General features: G+C 42.1%; 2 protein-coding genes across 3 annotated transcripts in view; one reads left to right on the forward strand and one right to left on the reverse strand.

Moving 5' to 3' along the window:
- The window catches only part of LOC138971693 (uncharacterized), a 42,746-nt gene extending 28,176 nt beyond the window's left edge, over window positions 1-14,570 (forward strand). For both annotated transcript variants that reach the window (XM_070344473.1, XM_070344472.1), the window contains exons 5-7: window positions 1,005-1,131; window positions 11,557-11,703; window positions 12,376-14,570. In XM_070344473.1, the coding sequence (XP_070200574.1) occupies window positions 1,005-1,131; window positions 11,557-11,703; window positions 12,376-12,743 (642 nt within the window). In that variant the 3' untranslated portion in view covers window positions 12,744-14,570. The remainder of the gene's footprint in view (window positions 1-1,004; window positions 1,132-11,556; window positions 11,704-12,375) is intronic.
- Window positions 14,571-14,731: 161 nt separating this feature from the next.
- LOC138971691 (uncharacterized) overlaps window positions 14,732-19,885 on the reverse strand; it is a 39,083-nt gene continuing 33,929 nt past the window's right edge. The window contains exons 10-11 of the mRNA XM_070344466.1: window positions 18,756-18,835; window positions 14,732-15,342 (exon numbers count right to left, since the gene is read on the reverse strand). Of these exons, the coding sequence (XP_070200567.1) occupies window positions 15,307-15,342; window positions 18,756-18,835 (116 nt within the window). The 3' untranslated portion in view covers window positions 14,732-15,306. The remainder of the gene's footprint in view (window positions 15,343-18,755; window positions 18,836-19,885) is intronic.

A 19,885-nucleotide genomic window follows, 5' to 3' on the forward strand; every position in this document is an offset into this window, starting at 1 on the left:
TCAGCACTCAGAAGACCTGCACGCGGTTACCTAGCTGCAGCCACTTTCTTTGCACAAGTAAATGCATGTATACATACAGATTCCGCATCAAATGTCAAATTGCACTTCTTCTTCTTTTTACATTTAGTCAAGTTTTGACTAAATGTTTTAACATTGAGGGGGAATCGAGACGAGGGTCGGGGTATATGTGTATGTGTGTGTGTGTGTGTGTATGTGTGTGTGTGTGTGTGTGTGTGTGTGTGTATGTGTGTGTGTGTGTGTGTGTGTGTGTGCTCGCGCGCGCGCGTGTCTGTATTTGTGTGTGTGTGTGTGTGTGTGTGTGTGTGTGTGTGTTAGAAATTAATTAATGAGTTTGGTCATTAGAAATCTGAAAATTGTAATTAAAATTAATTGTTTTATAAAACGATCCAAAAGTACTTACATCTTATTCTTCATCATTTTTGTTATTAAAAAACATATAAATATGTTATATTCGGATTAAAAACAAGCTCTGAAAATTAGAAATATGAAAATTATGATTACAATTATATTTCCATAATTGATTTAAAAACATTTTCATCTTATTCCTTGTCGGTTCCTGATTCCAAAAATTTATAGATATGATATGTTTGGATTAAAAACAAGCTGAGAAAGTGGAAAAGAATAGAGATACAGACAAGCGTGCTATCTTGCTTAGCGCAACCACTACCGCGTTATTCTGGCTTGTCAATTTCAGTGCCTTTGCCACGAGCGGTGGACTGACGATGCTACGAGTATACGGTCTTACTGAACAATGTAGTGCGTTCAATTTCATTCTGTGAGTTCGACAGCTTGACTAAATGTTGTATTTTCGCCTTACGCGACTTGTTCTTTTTTTTTTTACAAAGCTTGGCTAACAACTAGCTGTAGCATTTATGTCAATGATGCTCATTGTGTATGTGTTTGCGTGCGCGCGCGCGCGTGTGTGTGTGTGTGTGTGTGTGTGTGTGTGTGTGTGTGTGTTCCCCTTGTGTCTGTTATTACAGTCAGGATCATTCCCCCTGATGAAAAGCAAAGGCTGCCCAAGCAAAAGTGAGGTCACTAAGTTATGGACGAAAGCGAGTGCTGAGGTTGGTGTATGTCACGGCAAAGACGCCTCGCCCTTTGCACTAGGTCAGTACTCATTCTGGGACGTTGTTTGGAGTCTGTTACTTTGACAAATTTGCAGGAATGGCAAACAAAAAGGTCGGCAGTTTTCGGAAGTCTATACCAGTCATTTTGATTAATCATAATGCCCCCACCCCCACCCCCCCTCCCCTCCACATCTTCCCGAACAGTTCGGACCCCTCGCCCAAGTGACGGCCAAGTTTTAGATGATAGGCCGACAGCCTGCGCGCAATGATGTCTAAGTAAATCAATCTTGTACAGTGATGTACGGTGTGTGTGTGTGTGTGTGTGTGTGTGTGTGTGTGTGTGTGTGTGTGTGAGTGCGTTAGTGCTTGCGTGCGTGCGTGCGTGTCTGTCTGTCTGTCTGTCTGTCTGTCTGTCTGCGCGCGCGGGGTGTGTGTGTGTGTGTGTGTGTGTGTCTGTCTGTCTGTCTGTGTGTCTGTGTGCGTGCCTGTCTGTCTGTCTGTCTGTCTGTCTGTCTGTGCGTGTGTGTGGAGTATGTGTGTGTGTGTGTGTGTGATTTGTTTGCGCTGTCTAAAGCGGTGTTTATGTAGAGACGCGTGAGACAAAAATGGATAGATAGAGAATACTACATAGGTTGCTGTGTCACACCAGGTTTACGTAATCAAACACAATTTCTTGACATAATAAAGTACCCAAAATAAAAAGAATTCTCCCTCTCATCTTAACTAATAGACTTTCCTGAAGGTTTGTGACGTATCTAGTTCATATGCCGGACCTTGAGAAAGCCTGGTTGCGGGAGAAGCTTTCCTACTCGGAGACAGACCAAAATAATTAACAATGAAATAATCAAAAAACAAGCAAGGTAGGTTGTTGGAACGTTTGTTATTGACAAAACAATACATTCACATATATTTCGACCCAACGGTCTTAACAATCAATCAATCAATATGAGGCTTGTATCGCGCGTATTCCGTGGGTACAGTTCTAAGCGCAGGGATTTTTTTTTTTTTTTTTTTTAACTTTATGCGATTTATTTATGCCGTGTGAGATGGAATTTTTTTTTTACACAATCAATACATCACGCATTCACATCGGCCAGCAGATCGCAGCATATCCTACTTTTCACGGCCTATTATTCCAAGTCACACGGGTATTTTGGTGGACATTTGTATCTATGCCTATACAATTTTGCCAGGAAAGACCCTTTTGTCAATCGTGGGATCTTTAACGTGCACACCCCAATGTAGTGTACACGAAGGGACTAGTGAACATGCAGACAAACACATATTCACACAAAACTTATCTTGATAGTTCTATCAGTTTTATCTCGGCTTCCTGACGAGCGGACGTAAACTGATAGAAACGATCAAGACAAGTTTTGTGTGAATATTTGTTTTTTTGTTCACTTAAAAGACCGTTGGGTCGAAATATATGTAACAAACATTCCAACAACCTACCTTTCTTGTTTTTTGATTCTGAATTTTGGAACGTTGGCAGTCTCTTTGATTTTGGATTTTAACAATGACATAATTTACATCAATTGATTTTCTTCCATTTTGAGCACATTTTCAAAGTAAACATGACACATCTACATATTTTTGAGTCAGTGAATAAATGGTAGGGAATTCAATGCAATCACCGTTAAATCAGTTCTTGAAATTTTTGATTTGATTGAAGATTGAAGATTTTAAGTAAACAAACTCATTAATGAATATTTAAAGACTTTCGACGCCGATTCATCAAAAAAATAGATTTCACTAATATTTTGCCTGTGATATTTTCAGAGCGTGTTGAAAAAAGTGTGTACACATTAGAGAAATCAATCGGACACACTTATTATGATACAGAATTTTAAATTTAATGACATGTCAACAATCTTATAAACGGGGGTTTGGTATTAGACGAATCCCGAAAATAACTCTGTCGGGTTTGTATAGGTTGTGAAAGAGTGAATGCCCTTGCTATGGACTCGTACACACATCAGAGGGGCCAACCAGGAGCGAGGGATGTGTCGGAAACACGTGAACAGGAGCATGTGTGACTTTATTTGTTGGAGAAAAAGCAAGGGTTTTGACTCTTTCACAACCCATACAGACCTGTAGGAGAAAATCGTCTACTGAATGGGGTATCTGACCAATCAATTACAACCACAAGACCTATTAATTTTTGAGTCACTTGAGAAAAAGTGACTCTATGTAATCGGTCAGTGTTAGTCTGTCCGGCCGGCCGTCCGGCCGTCCGTAGACACCACCTTAACGTTGGACTTTTCTCGGAAACTATCAAAGCGATCGGGCTCATATTTTGTTTAGTCGTGACCTCCAATGACCTCTACACTTTAACGATGGTTTCGTTGACCTTTGACCTTTTTCAAGGTCACAGGTCAGCGTCAAAGGAAAAATTAGACATTTTATATCTTTGACAAAGTTCATCGGATGTGATTGAAACTTTGTAGGATTATTCTTTACATCAAAGTATTTACATCTGTAGCCTTTTACGAACGTTATCAGAAAAACAAGGGAGATAACTAGCCTTTTCTGTTCGGCAACACACAACTTAACGTTGGGCTTTTCTCGGAAACTATAAAAGTGACCGGGCTCAAATTTTATGTGAACGTGACTCATTGTGTTGTGAATAGCAATTTCTTCCTGTCCATCTGATGCCTCATATAATATTCAGAACTGCGAAAGTGACTCGATCGAGCGTTTGCTCTTCTTGTTGTAAGTGGTTTACGTTTGTTGTAATGATGTGTTTCTATGTGACACGCCCACACCAACACATACACGCGCTCGACCGGTTACGTCCGCATGGAAATAATTGTACTGGCGTATCCTTCTTTTGATAGGTTTGAAGGTAAATGTATGTTTATATCTATTATCGGACATGGCCGATTGTGAACTCTTTGAAACAGCTTATTTTCACTCCACTTGCATAGTGTTGGCTCCCCTGCGTGATCAGGACACTGTGAGGAATCAGCAGTGTTTGGCGGTCCGGATGGCCGTCCGTAGACAAAAAAACTCAACGTCTGAGGCTTTTGTACAAAAACATCGCTTTAGACAGTTAGCACACACACACACTCACACACACACACACACATGTGTGTGCGTGTTTGTTTGTGCGTGTGCGCGTGTGTGTATGTCTGTCCGTGCGTGTGTGTTAAGCGTCTGTCACAGAAATGAAAAGAACCGAATAGGACATTTTCTTCACTAACAATAATGTTTCTATGTCTATGTGTCCGGGTATGTATCCGTCTGTGTGCCTTTGTCTGTCTCTCTGTGTTTGCGTTTAATAGTCTGTGTATGGGTGTGTTTGGGGGCACTGATATGTGTCTGTGTATGGGTGCGTTTGGGGGCACTGATATGTGTCTGTATGGGTGTGTTTGGGGGCACTGATATGTGTCAGTGTATGGGTGTATTTGGGGGAACTGATATGTGTTTGTATGGGTGTGTTTGGGGGCACTGATATGTGTCTGTGTATGGGTGTGTTTGGGGGCACTAATATGTGTCTGTATGGGTGTGTTTGGGGGAACTGATATGTGTCTGTGTATGGGTGTGTGTGGGGGCACTGATATGTGTCTGTATGGGTGTGTTTGGGAAAACTGATATGTGTCTTTATGGGTGTGTTTGGGGGAACTGATATGTGTATGGGTGTGTGTGGGGGCACTGATATGTGTCTGTATGGGTGTGTTTGGGAAAACTGATATGTGTCTTTATGGGTGTGTTTGGGGGAACTGATATGTGTCTGTGTATGGGTGTGTTTAGGGGCACTGATATGTGTCTGTATATGGGTGTGTTTGGGGGAACTGATATGTGTCTCTGTATGGGTGTGTTTGGGGGCACTGATATGTGTCAGTGTATGGGTGTGTTTGGGGGAACTGATATGTGTCTGTGTATGGGTGTGTTTAGGGGCACTGATATGTGTCCGTGTATGGGTGTGTTTGGGGGAACTGATATGTGTCTGTGTATGGGTGTGTTTGGGGGAACTGATATGTGTCTGTGTATGGGTGTGTTTGGGGGAACTGATATGTGTCTGTGTATGGGTGTGTTTGGGGGCACTGATATGTGTCTGTGTATGGGTGTGTTTGGGGGAACTGATATGTGTCTGTGTATGGGTGTGTTTGGGGGCACTGATATGTGTCTGTATGGGTGTGTTTGAGGGAACTGATATGTGTATGGGTGTGTTTGGGGGCACTGATATGTGTGTGGGTGTGTTTGGGGGCACTGATATGTGTCTGTGTATGGGTGTGTTTGGGGGAACTGATATGTGTCTGTATGGGTGTGTTTGGGGAAACTGATATGTGTCTGTGTATGGGTGTGTTTAGGGGCACTGATATGTGTCTGTGTATGGGTGTGTGTTTGGAGGCACTGATATGTGTCTGTATGGGTGTGTTTAGGGGGACTGATATGTGTCTGTATGGGTGTGTTTGGGGGCACTGATATGTGTCAGTGTATGGGTGTGTTTGGGGGCACTGATATGTGTCTGTGTATGGGTGTGTTTGGGGGCACTGATATGTGTCTGTGTATGGGTGTGTTTGGGGGCACTGATATGTGTCTGTATGGGTGTGTTTGAGGGAACTGGTATGTGTCTGTGTATGGGTGTGTTTGGGGGCACTGATATGTCTGTGTGGGTGTGTTTGGGGGCACTGATATGTGTCTGTATGGGTGTGTTTGGGGGAACTGATATGTGTCTGTGTATGGGTGTGTTTAGGGGCACTGATATGTGTCTGTGTATGGGTGTGTTTGGGAACTGATATGTGTCTGCATGGGTGTGTTTGGGGGAACTGATATGTGTCTGTGTATGGGTGTGTTTGGGGGCACTGATATGTGTCTGTGTATGGGTGTGTTTGGGGGCACTGATATGTGTCTGTGTATGGGTGTGTTTGGGGGAACTGATATGTGTCTGTATGGGTGTGTTTGGGGAAACTGATATGTGTCTGTGTATGGGTGTGTTTAGGGGAACTGATATATGTCTGTATGGGTGTGTTTGGGGGCACTGATATGTGTCTGTATGGGTGTGTTTGGGGCACTGATATGTGTCTGTATGGGTGTGTTTGGGGGCACTGATATATGTCTGTATGGGTGTGTTTGGGGCACTGACATGTGTCTGTATGGGTGTGTGTTTGGGGGCACTGATATGTGTCTGTGTATGGGTGTGTGTGGGGAAACTGATATGTGTCTGTATGGGTGTGTTTGGGGGCACTGATATGTGTCTGTATGGGTGTGTTTGGGGGCACTGATATGTGTCTGTGTATGGGTGTGTTTGGGGGCACTGATATGTGTCTGTGTATGGGTGTGTTTGGGGCACTGATATGTGTCTGTATGGGTGTGTTTTGGGGGCACTGATATGTGTCTGTATGGGTGTGTTTGGGGGAACTGATATGTGTCTGTGTATGAGTGTGTTTTGGGGCACTGATATATGTCTGTATGGGTGTGTTTGGGGCACTGACATGTGTCTGTATGGGTGTGTTTGGGGGAACTGATATGTGCCTGTGTATGGGTGTGTTTGGGGGAACTGATATGTGTCTGTGTATGGGTGTATTTGGGGGAACTGATATGTGTTTGTATGTGTGTGTTTGGGGGCACTGATATGTGTCTGTGTATGGGTGTATTTGGGAGAACTGATATGTGTTTGTATGGGTGTGTTTAGGGGAACTGATATGTGTCTGTGTATGGGTGTATTTGGGGGAACTGATATGTGTCTGTATGGGTGTGTTTGGGGGAACTGATATGTGTCTGTATGGGTGTGTTTGGGGGAACTGATATGTGTCTGTGTATGGGTGTGTTTGGGGGAACTGATATGTGTCTGTATCGGTGTGTTTGGGGCACGGATATGTCTGTATATGGGTGTGTTTTGGGGGCACTGATATGTGTCTGTATGGGTGTGTTTGGGGCACTGATATGTGTCTGTATATGGGTGTGTTTAGGGGCACTGATATTTGTCAGTGTATGGGTGTGTGTGGGGGCACTGATATGTGTCAGTGTATGGGTGTGTTTGGGGGCACTGATATGTGTCAGTGTATGGGTGTGTTTGGGGGCACTGATGTGTCTGTGTATGGGTGTGTGTTTGGAGGCACTGATATGTGTCTGAATGGGTGTGTTTAGGGGGACTGATATGTGTCTGTATGGGTGTGTTTGGGGGCACTGATATGTTTCTGTATATGAGCCTGTGCCAAAACGTGCTTGCCAAAATGGGACATTTGGGGTTGAAAACCAAACTGGAAATAATACTGTCTTATCTTTATACACTAATTGACTTTGTATATTGTAACTATTTCCATAACCAAAAAGATAACTTGGGCTTTACTTTTTGCGAAAAAACAAAAAAAAGGCATCAACATAGCTGTGCGTCAACTATAACGCGAGACACAGCATTTTCATAAGTATCTTTATAAGTTCTTAACTGATTTGCTTCAAATTTACTCAGCAAGTAAGATTTACATCCCAAAAGAGATTCATTGAGGAACTTCTAAAATGGACCTTGTATTTTGAAAAATAAGACACCCATCACTGTGTCCTGAGTTACAGTTGACACACTCCAGTCACAAGAAATCCTGTAAAAAAATTAAAAACAGAGAAGATGTTTCAAAGACTAGAATATTTTATTAAAACCATCATTTGCAACTCAAACAAACCTCAAAATCACATGAAAAAGAAAGCAAAGTAGAAAAACTAGTCCCTGCTGTGTCAACTGTAACGGGGTCAAGGAAGACATGAAAATGGCACTGTGTCTCATGTTCCGGTTGACACACAAAGTCAGGAACACACACTGTAATGTGACAAGAGAATAAGAAATGCCAAAATGCCAGGTGTTACATGCAGGAAGTGCAAAATAAGGATAAGATGTCTTCAAATGTACAAATTCATTGGAAAATGGATGGCAAGAATCTCAAAAACACAACAGAAAACTAACCAAAACATTCCCAAATAGTGGTATATTTACACCATCAGCTTATACAGAAAGTTCCTGCAGTTAATGTTCGTGAACATTACATTCCAGTCTGAACGAGTCAAAAGTCATTAAACAAACAATTTTGCACTCAAAACTGGTTAAATAAAAATTAAAAATTAAAACGCAAGTTCATGGAGAAAACAAGGTAAAATTACAAACGCCCAAGGGAAATGTCAATCTCATGAATATCCTCCACATCCACACATTAAGTGTCACTTGCACTCTCAAATAGTCATGCACATAATCAAAGAAACACATGGCACACTAGCACCCTACAAAGGTAAATACAAGACTTGATCAATCACAAATTGGTAATCAGAGATTTAAAAAAAAAATGTGCACCTCTACCAATAAATACACACAAGCATTCAAAGTACCACAATGTACAAGACTAGAGAAAATCACAGATCAGCTTTCACACATAGCTTTAGCTGCCAATGCCTACATGTAAAATAATATGATAATGATAACTGCAAAGTTCGTAAAATTGGCTTCCACCATCATATAAATTAATCTACTCGGGCTATGCATGATCAGCAAACTTGCCAGACTGTCACTGTCAGAAGGGAGTCAGACCAAACCAGATGCAGACCTGTTTACACTAAACCCGAGGCAAGAGTACTTTCCCAAAACGTTGAGTGTATTTTTCAAAAAGTTGGTGTACTTTGCAAGCAAAGCCATACGCGTGGGTGCAAACGTGTTTGTGTAAGAATAGCATGTCTTCTGTTCCTCTCCAAAGTTCGTTCATGGCAGACATCGTAGCGTTCAGGGTCCAGCTTTAGCCGTTGTCTGTACTCTTTGGATCGCTCGTTGTTCTGCTTCCGGACTCGTTCAGCCTGGGGTGACAATCTGACTTGCAGTCGCAGACCTTACAATCACGAAAAAGAAATGAGGCTCAAGTACAAGACAGAAAAATATTTGCCCACAGCACATCTAGAATTTAATGACATGTTCAAGTGCAGTTTCTACAGCACTGACCCCTGTCTCTTCTACCTCTCCCAGATAAATGTAACATTTCACTTTTAAGAGCAACAATACCACTTCTAACATCAGTCCTAAGAACTAAGACTGTACTGGATTTCCTACAAAGAGATGTGTCTAAGTTGACACAATCACCATAAATTAATATGCTTTCATCTGCAGAGTCATTTATTTACAAGGCTGGTAATTGAGGTAACTAAAAAAACAAGTAACAAAGGACATAAAACAATACTGTGTCCTTCCCAAGAAAAGTTACGGTCGACATGCATTCCTCGTAAATCAAAGCTACAAACATTTAAAAAAAAAAAAACCACAACCCTAAACTCTCAATTCCAAAAGTTAAAAGTAAAACGCAGACCTTAAATAGAAAAGAAAGGCATACGTATGTAAATGCATAGCTGTCCAAAAATACTTTGTGTCATTCGTAACCGAGACACAGTGAGAGTTACATGTCTTGCGTTACGATTGACGCAAGAAGATCCCCGAGTGGCCTTCTCGAAAAATATTTCACAACCAAACCAAGAACAAGTCGCTTAAGGCGAAAATACAACATTTAGTCAAGTAGCTGTCGAACTCACAGAATGAAACTGAACGCAATGCAATTTTTCAGCAAGACCGTATACTCGTAGCATCGTCAGTCCACCGCTCATGACAAAGGCAGGGAAATTGACAAGAAGAGCGGGGTAGTAGTTGCGCTAAGAAGGATAGCACGCTTTTCTGTACCACTCTTCGTTTGAACTTTCTGAGCGTGTTTTTAATCCAAACATATCATATCTATATGTTTTTGGAATCAGGAACCGACAAGGAATAAGATGAAAGTGTTTTTAAATTGATTTGGACAATTTAATTTTGATTATAATTTTTATATTTTTAATTTTCAGAGCTTGTTTTTAATCTAAATATAACATATTTATATGTTTTTAGAATCAGAAAATGATGAAGAATAAGATGAACGTAAATTTGGATCGTTTTATAAAAAAAATTGTTGTTTTTACAATTTTCAGATTTTTAATGACCAAAGTCATTAATTAATTTTTAAGCCACCAAGCTGAAATGCAATACCGAAGTCCGGCGTTTGTCGAAGATTGCTTGGCCAAAATTTCAATCAATTTGATTGAAAAATGAGGGTGTGACAGTGCCGCCTCAACTTTTACAAAAATCCGGATATGACGTCATCAAAGGTATTTATCGAAAAAAAGAAAAAAACGTTCGGGGATATCATTCCCAGGAACTTTCATGTAAAATTTCATAAAGATCGGTCCAGTAGTTTGGTTTGAATCGCTCTACACGCCTGCACACATACACGCACGCACGCACACACTCACACACACACATACACCACGACCCTCGTTTCGATTCCCCCTCTATGTTAAAACATTTAGTCAAAACTTGACTAAATGTAAAAACAAGTCCGAAAACTCATACATTACTTGCTAATCCAAGCAGAACCATTGTTTGCTGTTGCTATTGCTAGCCGTGAAAATGTTCAGTCGATCGTAACAAAGACATCACAGAATATGGATCGATCGTAACGAAGACCCAAACTGTCCCTGTGTCTTAATTCAACAAAAAAACAACCAGCGTGCTTCAACGAACTTTTTCAGTCCAGACAAATGCTTAAAATATGAAAGGAAGAATCACCCAGAACATATTCTTTGCTACTAGCTATAACACAGCGAATAAGTAAAAAACTTGAAGAATTTTGAGTCGATCGTAACTTTATGTCGATCGTAACGCTCATCAAACAGGAGACATGAAACGAAAACTTACCTTCCCTGCGAAAGTCGGCCATCCGTGTAGCAAAATGGAGTCCAACTGCGTGCGTGTAACGTTTTTGCTATTTATAACAGCAGCCCCGATACTTCCGCGGTCATTTAAAATAAGTTATTGAATATTGAGCGATCGTAACAAAAAGACATGAAAATTGCATTCAACTTCTCAAAACTACTTAAAATACTTTTATTTTAAATCAATTGTTTGCAAATCAAATAAAACTTTTTATTTACTGCTGCTTACAACTTTCGGTTGCGATAATGACGTTCGTAGATTCGAAAATCGAGAGTTCGCTGGAGACACAGGGAGTTACGATCGCTATGGACGTTTTTGACGTCAAATATTTTGCCAATAAACATCTTTTTTTTCGTAGACATCATCTTTTCGTGGTAATTTAGGGTACATTTATCAATATTATGGGCACTGTTTCTAACTTGCCGACGGAGATTTCTGGACCGCGGACGAACAAAACACCAAGTACGGAATGTCCCACTTTTAAGTCGCCGGATTTGCTCGCTTCGGCTAACATTTTAATTTTGTTCATGTAGGTGTAATGCATGCAAGCTTCTGAAACTGTCTTTGCTATGTCTTTAACATACATGCTTTCAAGCTGTTCAGTGCTTTTTGCGATTGAAAGTGCGGTTGATGAACAGTAATGCATGAACATGTCGGCTCTTTCGGCAGACCACGTTTTGGCACAGGCTCATATGGGTGTGTTTGGGGGCATTGATATGTGTCGGTGTACGTTGGTGACTGTACATTTTCCAGGTTCATGGGTACTGGCGATGCAAATATTGGCTCTAGCGGGGCTTGCCATGTCCATTTTGAACCTCCTTCTGCAGTTGGTTAACCTTTGCCTTCGGCCGAGACGGTACTTTCTGCACATGGCATCTATGTACGTCATGGGCATTGGATGTAAGCATTCGCGCGCGCGCGCGCGCGCGCGTGTGTGTGTGTGTGTGTGTGTGTGTGTGTGTGTGTGTGTGTGTGTGTGTGTGTGTGCGTGCGTGCGTGTGTATGTGTGTGTGTGTGTGTGTGTGTGTGTGTGTTTGCGGATGTGTGTGTGTGTGTGTGTTTGCGGATGCCAGCTGCAGGTCACAAAAATGTTATATTGCGTCGTTTTTGACTCACCTGAATGATATGTAAGTCTTATTAATGAGCAGTATCATTCTTTGAACACCCCCCCCCCCTCCCTAATTAATAAAATTGTGTTTTTACAAAATTAACAAAATTAACAAAATCTCACACTACAAAGAGAGCTGCCCGGTAGTAGATGTTTGCTATGCCTGGCCAAGAAGAAGGTAAAGCCCTACACAGATGTATGGTAGTTTACGTGGTCCTTTATATCGTCGTTTAATAAAAATAATAATGATGATGATGATGATGATGATGATGATGATGATGATGATGATGATGATGATGATGATGATGATGATGATGATGGCGACGACGACGATGATGATGACGACGACGATGATGATCACGACGACGATGATGATGACGACGACTTACACGTGGGGAGGGGGAGGGGAGGGGGGGGGGGGGGGGGGAGAAAGATGTTAAAACGCGGGCGCTACTGATGGGCAGGCTTGTTGCTGATGCTGGCGGGCCACATCGGACACCACTACGCCGTGTGGCAGGAAGTCTTCCGTAATAAAGGTTCAGACTTCACCCTCCAGATCAACTCCCTGGGCCCGGGTCTCTTCCACTTGGCCACAGTCATCGCCGCCTGGGTGTGTGTGTTGACCCACGTGTCGTCCCACGCGCCGGGACCCCTCTCCGTGCACACTCGCTTCGCCCACCAGTACGACAAGGAGGAGCCTGTGCAGTCAGACGAAATGATGAAGCTGGAACAGATCCTGCTCATCACCGACGATGAACCCCTTTCCTATGGACGTGTCTCCGACCTCACTGGGGACGACAGGAAGGCGTCCATCCACTCTACGGAAGTGTAGACTGTCTTTATGTTTTGTTGTTGTTGTTGTTGGGTGTTTTTGTTGGTGGATAGGAGGCGAAGCCTCTCATCCAGTGCAAGAGATGTGAGCTGTTTTGTCCGGGGTCGTGGTGACAGAGAAGAGGATCGAGTTCACGCTCCCGCTACAAACAACGTGGACTAACCGGCAAAGCAAACGGATAGTGTCATCAGAACTCTTTCCTTGAATAAACTTCACTCCCTGTGTAACTATTCTGGGGAAGGGAGGGCCGTTATGAAAAGTTCTTGCTTCGCAGGTTCCGACTCGATGGAATTGACCGAAATAGACTGAAGATGAGATGAATTGACCGAAATAGACTGAAGATGAGATGTAATAGAACACGAAAACGAGACCCGTCTCAACAGACTTGGCATGAACACATCTATAAACTGTCAAAAGGCGAACGAAATGTGATGTAGTACGGGGAAGGACCAGATTAAGGTAACAACATGCACAAGTTATCATGTTGTTTTTGTTGTTGACAAAGCTTGGAGAGCAAGGTGTTTAATAAAATTGTGTTCATCGGGCACCTGAGGTTGGATAGACGATGACATCCGATCAATGCGGACAATATACATCAATTGATCTCTCTCTCTCTCTCTCTCTCTCTCTCTCTCTCTCTCTCTCTCTCTCTCTCTCTCTCTCTCTCTCTCTCTCTCTCTCTCTCTCTCTCTCTCTCTCTCTCTCTCTCTCTTTTTGACTCACATGCGAAGCAAAAGTGAGTCTATGTACTCACCCGAGTCGTCCGTCCGTCCGTCCGTCCGTCCGGAAAACTTTAACGTTGGATATTTCTTGGACACTATTAAGTCTATCAACACCTGATGTGGCCTGATGGTGTATGGTTACAAGATCTCAAAAAACATGTGCGGCAACTTGACCTCACTTCAAGTTCAAGGTCACAGGGGCCGTAATTGTTGTCTTAAAAACGACAATTTTTCACATTTTCGCATTTTTTTCTGAAGTTATCGAGAATGGCAACCTTAGCTATGTATGCTATACAGGGCAATGTAAGCCCTATCTTTGGACACCAGTTTGGTTGACCTTGCTTCAAGGTCAAGGTCGCAAGGGTCCTTTAAAGTTGGATTGTATACATATTTTGAAGTGACCTTGACCCTGAACTATGGAAGATAACTGTTTCAAACTTAAAAATTATGTGGGGCACATGTTATGCTTTCATCATGAGACACATTTGGTCACATATGATCAAGGTCAAGGTCACTTTGACCCTTATGAAATGTGACCAAAATAAGGTAGTGAACCACTAAAAGTGACCATATCTCATGGTAGAAAGAGCCAATAAGCACCATTGTACTTCCTATGTCTTGAATTAACAGCTTTGTGTTGCATGACCTTGGATGACCTTGACCTTGGGTCAAGGTCACACGTATTTTGGTAGGAAAAATGTGTAAAGCAGTGGTCAAGGTCAAAGTCATGTAAAGGTCAAGGTCAAGCATGTGAGTCGTATGGGCTTTGCCCTTCTTGTAAGCCTTATTGTAAATTCACATCATCACAGAGCTCGAATGTTGTCCCTTCAAAAAAAAAGATTTTCTTTCTTGTATACGTTTTGATTTTGTTTTTTCTTGAATGCAACATTTGAAGCCATATCTTCCTCGCAGAACTTTTGATCAAACAAGGAGGCGCGAGATGTTTTAGTTTGTGTTTTGGATGTGATGTTCCTAATTCTTTTTTTTGCTGACATGTAAAATTGAAATGCTCCATTGAAGTGAATTTGGATTACGCTCCTGCTTTATTTATTAACTCTTAATCTCTACATGTATTATACAAACAAACACATTATCTTTTGAACAACGGTGTTTGTTTCTTAGAGCAAATTGTGTGTGTGTGTGTGTGTGTGTGTGTGTGTGTGTGTGTGTGTGTGTGTGTGTGTGTGTGTGGGTGTGTGGGTGGGTGTGTAAGAGAAATAGTGTGTGAGTGTGTGTTTGGTGATGTGTGTGGTGGTGGTGGGTGTGTGAGAGAGATAGTGTGTCTGTGTGTGTCTGTGTGTCAAAAACAAGATTTAACATGTGTACATTCATACCGTTTGTTTTACAAGAATCTAACACTGAAATTGTGTCGCCAAAAGGTTTATTCATAGTTGTTCCACAACTGACACGGATAGAAACATATTTTTGAAAATGTTCATGGAAAACAATAAAATAATGGGGCTTGTGAACTGTTCACCCTTTTGCAAGTAAGAAGCAAAAACAGTATTGTATGATGGGAAAAGTACAAATAAGGGGGAAAAAGAGAATAACCCATACAACAAGAAAAAATACACACACAAAACATTGACAGGCAGATGAAAAGATCTTTAGCTGGTACTTTTATGGCGATTCATTGATCGATCTCGAAATTGGAGAAGAATTAATTTTGAATTGGGGGGAAAAAAACAAATAAATAAATGAAGCATTCAAAATGGTCTACCAACGAATAAAGTATTGCAGTGTAAATTATAACCTGTTGGACAAACTAAGCATTCACACGAAAAGATTAGAAGGTACATTGTTTGTACAGATTACAGTGCTTAAATTAAGAAGTTATCAGCTCAGAACGTCTTTGGTCGACACAAATATACCGTGATCTGTAAAAGAGGTAAATGACAATACCATTAGACAATATAAATCAGCGTATCATAAAAATTTAAAAATAGGGAAAAAAAATAAAGGCACTTTCCTTCGGTTGCAAACAGTTCTGCCCACAGAGAGCTCACTAAAAGTCATGGCAGATCTGAGATACACTGAGCACAAAAAGTTAAGAATATTTGTTCACTGGTACAGCCCAGATGTTAAACAGCAGTTTTTTTGTCAGGGGAAGGCCTACGCGTATTTGAAGATTGGTCTTTCTTCTGCTCAAAAAGGTGTTTCTTGAATCTGAGCAATACTTGGGTATGTAGTGAGCAGAACTGTGTTCACGTGAACGAGTGTGCCTTTAACAAAATTGAAACGAACAAACAAACAAACAAAAACCAAACAAGCTGACAATCGAATAAACAATCAAAATCCATGTACGTGAAGAAGGTAAAGGTGTGCGTGCAGTATTGGCGTTAACCGGTATTTTACCGGTTGAAATGAGAAAATACCGGAAAATAATTGGCTGCCGGTATAACCTACCGGTTGATTTTTAGAACTACCGTTTTTTTCGCTGGTGAAACAACAAAACCAGTACTCTGAATTGGACTCTTACTGGTTCCAATGACCAACCTACCTTTTTTTCTGGATAGTTTTCATCTTAAAAGTTCGTGTACCAGTTTGACACAATATTAGCGCCATCAGTGTGCGTGGTTTTCTATCGATTTGTCTGCCGATGGGTTGGTTGGACAACCCAAATTGGCGGTTGTCTGTGTCCGAAGTCTGTGCATGTGTTTGTCCGCCTGCATGCTTGTCTTCTTGTATGCTTTGTCTGCGTGTTTGTCCATCAGTAGGTTTGAGAGGTTGTCGAGGGGTGAGAACCAAAACGTCAAGGCTCAAAAGGTCGAGTGTGACAAAAGGTCGAGTGTGACAAAAGGTCGAGTGTGACAAAAGGTCGAGTGTGACAAAAGGTCGAGTGTGACAAAAGGTCGAGTGTGACAAAAGGACGAGTGTGACAAAAGGTCGAGTGTGACAAAAGGTCGAGTGTGACAAAAGGTCGAGTGTGACAAAAGGTCGAGTGCGACAAAAGGTCGAGTGTGACAAAAGGTCGAGTGTGACAAAATGTCGAGTGTGACAAAAGGTCGAGTGTGACAAAAGGTCGAGTGTGACAAAAGGTCGAGTGTGACAAAAGGTCGAGTGTGACAAAAGGTCGAGTGTGACAAAAGGTCGAGTGTGACAAAAGGTCGAGTGTGACAAAATGGCGAGTGTAACAAAATGTCGAGTACGACAAAAGGTCGAGTGTGACAAAAGGTCGAGTGTGACAAAAGGTCGAGTGTGACAAAAGGTCGAGTGTGACAAAAGGTCGAGTGTGACAAAAGGTCGAGTGTGACAAAATGTCGACAGCAAAACGTTGAGGGGACAAAAGGTCGAGGATTGAAAAAGGTCGAGGTTTGAAAAATTCACTTTTTGTCAGAAAACCACTGTGCCCGTGTGGGCTGAATTCATTAGTTGTCATTATTCGTACCTGAATGCTGCTTCGAGTTCCTAGTGTGTGTGTGACAGGGATGATTTGTGAATATGAACCACGATGATTTGAAAAGGTCTAGGGGTAATTTGTGAATATGACCACCCACACACACAAACAAACAAACAAACAAACAAACAAACAAACACACACACACACACACACACACACACACACACACACACACACACACACACACACACACACACACAGAGTCAATAGTTATGAGTAATGAAACCTTTATACTTTTCAGGTCATTGTTAAATCTTTTATCTTCTAACACTGACACACACACACACACACCTGGAAATAATAAAAATAGTTCACCAGGTATGAACAATTAAAGTTAATGAATTTAGAACACATAGCCACAGACAGTGGTGTGCGTACAGAAAAAAGAAATCGACATTTTCAAACATCGACCTCTTTTAATCCTCGACCTTTTTCTATTCTTGACAGTCAGGATATGTGTTTGTTTGTTTGTTTGTTTAACGCCCAGCCGACCACGAAGGGCCATATCAGGGCGGTGCTGCTTTGACATATAACGTGCGCCACACACAAGACAGAAGTCGCAGCACAGGCTTCATGTCTCACCCAGTCACATTATTCTGACACCGGACCAACCAGTCCTAGCACTAACCCCATAATGCCAGACGCCAGGCGGAGCAGCCACTAGATTGCCAATTTTAAAGTCTTAGGTATGACCCGGCCGGGGTTCGAACCCACGACCTCCCGATCACGGGGCGGACGCCTTACCACTAGGCCAACCGTGCCGGTAGTCAGGATATCTGAACGGCAGAGGTTGACAAATCATACAAACATACAATCATAGAAAACTGAACGACAGAGACTGAGAAACCATACAAACAGACAGTGAGGAAAACTGAACGATAGACACAGACATATCCATACAAACAGATTATCTGAGCAACAGACACTGACATACCACACAGACAGACAGTGAGGAAAACTGAACGATAGACACAGACATATCCATACAAACAGATTATCTGAGCAACAGACACTGACATACCACACAGACAGTCAGGGAAACAAAACCGCTGAGACTGAGAAACCACACAAACAGACAATCAGCAAAAGAAGAAAAAAACAGTCAGGAAAAGTAAAAAAAAAAACCAGACTGACAAACGCTAAAAAAGAGACAGTCAGGAAAAGTAAAAAAACAGACTGACAAACGCAAAAAAAAAAGACAGTCAGGAAAAGTAAAAAAAACCAGACTGACAAACGCTAAAAAAGAGACAGTCAGGAAAAGTAAAAAAACAGACTGACAAACGCTAAAAAAAAAAGACAGTCAGGAAAAATTAAAAAAAGACTGACAAACGCTAAAAAAAAGACAGTCAGGAAAACAACGATAGAGAGGGACAAACCATACGCAAAGACAGGAAAACAACGGTAGAGAGGGACACACCATACACAAAGACAGGAAAACAACGGTAGAGAGGGACAAACCATACACAAAGACAGGAAAACAACGGTAGAGAGGGACAAACCATACACAAAGACAGGAAAACAACGGTAGAGAGGGACAAACCATACACAAAGACAGGAAAACAACGGTAGAGAGGGACAAACCATTCACAAAGACAGGAAAGCAACGGTAGAGAGGGACAAACCATACACAAAGACAGGAAAACAACGGTAGAGAGGGACACACCATACACAAAGACAGGAAAACAACGGTAGAGAGGGACAAACCATACGCAAAGACAGGATAACGTCAAGCTAATCGGAGATTGGCAAACCAAAGAAATAGTCAGAACAAATGAAAGACAGAGGCCGACAAAGCATACACAAAGACAGACAGGGATACTGAAAGATAGTCAGAAACTCAAAAAACAAAAACTTGAGACTGACAAACAATGAGCTTCGTGTTGAACTTACATCGTCCATGTAACCTTTGAAATGATCGAAATTGGTCCCTCTGCCGATCTGTAAGGCGCATTTACTTGTGGCCAGGGATCCTGTCAAAACACAGAACTTTATATAAGCGCTGATAACAAGGGGACATAAGCTGTCTAAATATAGCCTACGCGTGCAACAATACCGTAAAATCCCTAGCATAAGCCCACCATTTAGCAAACGCCCACCCCCCACTTTGGGCCAAAAGTTGTGCACAGGGGTAACTACCTAGCAAACGCCCACCCTGGTTTTTTCAAAGAGAATATAGGCTCACTTTCACTAGGATTTGTGCAGACTGTTCTAAAAGTCATCTTTTCCCCCTTCTTTACCTTTTCGTGTTTCTTTCCTTTTTTCTTATTCTTTGTCCCCTCTCCTCACTCCCAGTCCCACCCATCCCCGACAAAGTGAATTAAAATTACGTCTGACGTCTTTTGTCTGTCAGTTACGTACCGGTACTTTGACGAGCTTCCTGGTGGCCTGAAGTTTGTTCTTGAATCTCTCTGTGCCATTTTTGCAAAATGCCGAAGCGACAGTCTTACACTGTGTCTTTCTCTGTCTGTCTGTCTGTCTGTCTGTCTGTCTGTCTGTCTGTCGGTCTCTCTCTCCTCTATCTCCCCTCTCACTCTCTGTCTGTCTGTCTGTCTGTCTGTCTGTCTCTGTCTCTGTCTCTCTCTCTCTCTCTCTCTCTCTCTCTCTCTCTGTTGGAGTGGTGTCCCTTGGCGTAAGAGACAAGTCGACGTGACAGGAGCTCTCTAAGTGTTTGCTTTACAACTCGCCAAGATGACCATTGTTGGACTACCAACACATGTGGAATCCATCCTAGCCACCCTTCTGTCGGACCACCTCGTTAAATCGTGGAAAGTTGCTGATGAGGGAGAGGACACAGTGTTTGTCCTTCGACTGAGCGCCAGCCAACATGGACAAGAAGCCGCCATTACCGCACCAACCGGCCAGTGGCGAAAAAAGTCTGCTGCACAGATCCGCCGAGACAGGAGACGAGCAGAGCTCAGAGCTGAGCAAAGGAGAACACAGGTGGGAATTAATTCATGCAATACAATGCCTGACTTTCAAACTCATCCACTAAAAGACTTAGCTCCTGTTCCTACGATCAA

The sequence above is a fragment of the Littorina saxatilis genome, linkage group LG7 (assembly GCF_037325665.1).
Source record: "Littorina saxatilis isolate snail1 linkage group LG7, US_GU_Lsax_2.0, whole genome shotgun sequence".
NCBI lineage: Eukaryota > Metazoa > Mollusca > Gastropoda > Littorinimorpha > Littorinidae > Littorina > Littorina saxatilis.